The sequence below is a fragment of the Athene noctua genome, chromosome 2 (genome assembly GCF_965140245.1).
Source record: "Athene noctua chromosome 2, bAthNoc1.hap1.1, whole genome shotgun sequence".
Taxonomy (NCBI): Eukaryota; Metazoa; Chordata; class Aves; order Strigiformes; family Strigidae; genus Athene; species Athene noctua.
Genome location: NC_134038.1, coordinates 130,903,797 through 130,908,412, shown reverse-complemented (window position 1 = coordinate 130,908,412; position 4,616 = coordinate 130,903,797). Strand labels below are relative to the sequence as shown.

The following is a 4,616-nucleotide window of genomic DNA, read 5'->3' as shown; positions in this document are numbered from 1 at the left end:
ATGAAAATTGTGTCTTTCTGTTCAAGATCAATCGCTGAGGTTACTTAAAAAAAATAAAATAAAATAAAATAAAGCCACTCTGTCTCTTTGCCGCATCTACAAGTTCACACAGAGCCTGTTAGCTGGCACGGCTTGGCAAAGCAGGGGAACTTCTTGCCATGTCGAGACGAGGCGTTCTTGGGAGATTATTTCTCTTGGACAATTCACATCATTTGTGGTCTCTGCATTGTGTCTTGATGTGGAGAAGAATACCAGTGAGAATAGCCAGGCATGTAGCTGTTGGGAGGCATATTGACTCCCTTGGCGGAAGCTGAAACGTCCCAGACTGGAGGCAGAGCCGGAGAGCGAGGCGAGAGGGCAGCGGAGCCGGGCAGGGGGTCGCTCTCGTGGGGGTTGCTGCCCTGCTTCAGCAGCTTCTTGAATTTGGAGCGCTTGTTCTGGAACCAGATCTTCACCTGTAAACCAAAACGCAGCAGATATTAGGCTGCCGTCAGCACCCGGGGCCCGGCAGGGTAGACCCCGGGGGCCGTGGGTTTGCTCCAGAGAAGGTCTTGAGAGCCCACGCCAGTCGGGTGCGGAGTTGGGGATGGGGAGAGGGGAAGGAGGGGCAGCTACTGCTGCTCCCGGACTCTGGGTGCAGATAGGGAGCACAGCAGAGGCAGAGCGGAGCTGGAAAGCGAGAGGGATGCAGGTTTTAACCCGGAAAGTTATGTACCCTGAGCAGGCCAGATCGATCGAGCTCTCCTGCTTTAACGCCTCACTCAGAATTTTGGGAGACATTCGATCGTTTGGACAAACTGTTGTCAAACTCGGGCAATCATATGATTTTGTACCAGGAGACAGGAGCCAATAGACAAAGGGCATCTTACAAAGAAATCGCGCATCCGAAAACACGCACGATCAAGTGGTCCTTGCTGATGTGACAGGGGAGGAGGCACAATGGAACCAGGATTGTGGCTTTATTTTAGAAGTGGCTTTTAAAGAAAGGGAAATTCTCCTTTCTCGGCGAGTAATTGGCGGTCGAGGTTGCTTTGGGTCTCATCCTGTTCCTAAACCAGCAGAACTCGCGAGGAGGGAGCCTGCACTCGATGAGGTGTGCAAGGATCGGGCCCACTCTGGCAGATCGCAGCTATTCTAGAAATTATCTATATGTAAGACATATATACACACATATTCCTTAAAAGCAAACAAAGAAAGAAAACAACTTCCGCGTGTGTATTTGACCTTGCAAACTTCGCAGAGGTAACGTTAGGGCAGAAGCAGGGGTGCTTGTCTAGCTGCACGCTCAGGATCGTCGCCCCCCCCCCCCCCCCCCAATCTGTGCGTGCGGGAGGGAAAGCGAGGCAGCAGCGAGACAGAGCGTGCATGCTAAGGATACTAAAATACCATTTGTAAAACCATCAGGTCTATTCCCATGATTAATGTTTGCTGAGTATTTAGAAACCGCTGGCTGGAGGCGACCGTTACCGGTGACAATGATAAAACCCTGAAGTTGTTTGTTAAGCTTGTAAATTCACATGATTACATTTTACCCGAATTGATCCCATCTATCCAGGCACTTCTCCGCAAAGCCCAGCCTGGGAAACCTGTAATGCCTCGTGTGCCTTTCAAGCTTAAATTAGCAGAATGGCACAGCTAGTCCAACCGCGCTTAACTATGGCTTAACCTGCTATAATTTTGTACACGGCTGTCTTTGATCTTCAGATCTATTATCGCCTTTCGTACATTTTGCCCAAGGGTAACCACTGCGTTTGCGTTAGTCATCCAGGGTGAATTAACTATTGATTTTACAGGTATTTCCTAACGTGTTCCTGCCTCCCCTCTACCTATAGGTTGCTACGAGGCAGCTTTGCTTTGCTTTGAGCTCTACCTCAGGCCCAGCGATTCCTTGCCTTTGTTTTGTTCTCCTTTTCACAGCTGGGCAATTGCATCCCGGCGCTGGAATTACCCGAAAATACTGGCAATTTTAAAATGCTGTGTGTGGCATCGCTGGCCGGGCGGCTGAGGGAAGGGCGCGTTCGGCTCGTTCTGCGGAGGCCGGGTCTCTGTGGCGCGTTAGAGAAGTCCCGTCACACGCAGGTGGGGACCGTGTGCGTTACATTTTCTACCATTCCCGGACAGAGGCCAAAGCGTTTAGGCAGCCCCGTACTTTGCTTGGCCTTTATTGCTCGAGCAGGAGTTCAGTGATTTGGGGTTCCCAGTAATTACCTGTGTCTGGGTAAGTCCTAATGAAGCTGCCAGCTCAGCTCTCTCTGGAAGCGCCAGGTACTGAGTCTGCTGAAAGCGATGATTTAAAGCCTGGAGTTGTAGACTAGAGTAAATGGTTCGAGGCTTCCGAATCTTTTTCCCTTTTCCATTGAATCTGATTTCACCGTTTTCAATCACCGTGGTTTTTTGCTGATCTGCAAGCGAAACAACGCAGCTGAAACATCACCCTCCTTTAGCTACTGAACGCGGGCTTTTCGGCTGCCACAGCTCCTAAAAACCCAGCAGCCGCCGGCCCCGGCGCTGGTTCAACGCCGCCGCGTACACACAGGCTCCGGCTCCTTAAGGGCACGTCGCCACACAGGCTGCTGCTTGCGAGCTACCGGGGCAGAAACCACCCGTCCGGGCACGGTGGGCGCGCTGCCTTTCCCCCAGGGGAGTTTTTTAAAAAAAAAAAAAAAAAAAAAAAAAGAATATTAAAAAAAAAAAAAAAGTTAAAGTGCGGCGCTGGCTTCGTGAAGGGATGCCTGGTTTCAGGGCCATCCAGGTTTTACCCAGCTAATTGACTTCGCGTCGCCAGTTCGGTGGTCAGTGAATCACCAGTCCGAGACTTTTAACAATGCTTTTCCCCCCCCTGCCCCCCCGCCGCGCCCCTCCGGATGAATACGTACAAATGAGCGGCTCCCTGCAAAAAAAAAAAACATAAATCAGACGGCCCCCGAGCGGAATGCGACCCGCTCGCCTGGAAACTTTCACTCCTCAGGTGTTAGCAGGAATTTTGCCTAGAGCCGGTCCTGCCGTAACAAAGGAGCGGCGATCGCAGCCCCCTGCCCGCCGGCCGCGGGGCGAACGGGGAGGCGCCGGTGGCCAGCGCCGCGGTACCGCCGGTGGGGCGGGGAGGGGGGGGGGGGAGCGCGGGGTACCGGAGCAGTAGGCCCGCAGAGGGGCCGCAGGAACAACCAACACACAGACAGACACACAGACGCAGCCAGCCAGCCAGCCACCCCTTTCTCCCCTCGCAGCTCAGGAGCGGTTGGGGGGTGGTGGAGGTGCACGGCGGGGGTCGTTATGCAGATGCCCGGGGGTGGCCGGGGAGAGGCCCGGGGATGGAGGGAGGGTGTTGGGGGGCGGGGGGGGGGAAGCCGGCAGCGGGTTAGGGAAGCGGTGCCGTCTCACCTGCGTCGTCCGCCCGCGTCTGGCTGGCGGCGGAGCTGTTGTGGTAGGACTGGAGGTACGGGCTGTGCTGAGAGTGGCTCACGTAGGGGTAGGCGGCCAGCGAGCGGTGGCTGTAGGAGCCGGCGGTGCCGGAGTAGGGCGAGCTGTGGTGGTGGTGGTGCTGGTGGTGCGGGTGGGAGCCGGCGGCGGAGTGCAGGCAGTGCAGCGGGTAGTGGGCGCCGGCCATGGCCGGCGAGCTCTGCTGGGAGTGGGGCGGCGGCGGCGGCTGCGGCGGCGGCGGCTGCTGCTGCCCGAACTCCATGAAGGCGGATTTGGAGGAGTCTTGCGCGTCCAGCCCGTCAGCCATCGTAGTCATGGTCATCATCAAAGTTTGGGAGGGAGAGCGCGGCGCTCCCCGGCTCGCCCCCCGCGCTCTGCCTCCTCTCTGCCCAGCCACCGCCGCTCCCCTTACCCGCCGCGGCACCGCTGGAGAAGGCGGCGGTGATTTAATTTAATTTCTTTTCTTTTTTTTTTTTCTTTTCCGCCTTTTTTTTTTCTTTTTTTTTTTCTTCTTCTTCTTCCCCCCCCCCTCCTCTCCGAGGAGCCGTTGTGCGAGGGGCCTCGTTCACTGAGGGAGGGGAGGAAGGGGAGGGCGGTGTGCGGGGTGTGTGGAGGGGGAGGGCGGGCTACTCCCGGCGCTTTTTGCGCCGCTCTTTCCCTTCATCCCCCCTGCGCGTGGGGTGGGTTGTTTTTTTTTTTTTTTGGGGGGGGGGGCGGGCGTGGGGGGGGGGGAAGGAGGGGGGGGAGGGAGGGGGTTTAAGGTGGGAGCCGGGAAAGTTGGGGCTCCGGCGCTTCGACTTGAAGGGCAGGGACGCGCACAAGTCGAATGGTTCGTCTCTGGAGGGCAGCGCCTCCCTCATTGGTCACTCAACCCCCTGACGTCACCGCCCCGCCGCGCCGGCAGCGCGCGCTCTGCCCGCGCCCGCCCCCCTCCACACCCCCCCCCCTTTTCCCCACCCGCGCGCGGCGCGCGGAGCATTGCGCGCTCCGCGCCCCGCGCGCAGGTGGGGAAAAGGGGAGCGCCTACCCCCATCCCCCCTCCACACCCCACCCCCCAGTCACGCATCCCCCCACTACATGACCCCCTCCATCACACATACCCCCCCCTCACTCCCCCTTGCGCGGTATTTTCGCTGCGGCGAAGCGACGCGCAGCGCATTTTCCCCCGCTGAAAGCAGCGGCAGCAGCTCCCGTAA

At 57.5% G+C, this 4,616-nt stretch overlaps 1 protein-coding gene across 2 annotated transcripts; it reads right to left on the bottom strand.

The window, feature by feature from the left end:
• Positions 1 to 203: 203 nt before the first annotated feature.
• On the bottom strand, positions 204 to 3,898 carry DLX6 (distal-less homeobox 6). 2 transcript variants are annotated; one of them, XM_074898010.1, is made up of 3 exons: positions 3,374 to 3,898; positions 2,209 to 2,397; positions 204 to 455 (listed from the first exon to the last, which is right to left on the bottom strand). In XM_074898010.1, the coding sequence occupies exons 1-3, from the start codon at positions 3,743 to 3,745 to the stop codon at positions 204 to 206; spliced, it is 813 nt and encodes a 270-aa protein (XP_074754111.1). In that variant the 5' UTR covers positions 3,746 to 3,898. The 2 variants fall into 2 exon arrangements, with proteins under 2 accessions (XP_074754111.1, XP_074754112.1); XM_074898011.1 differs by having other exon boundaries at positions 2,209 to 2,402; positions 3,382 to 3,898.
• Positions 3,899 to 4,616: the final 718 nt, after the last annotated feature.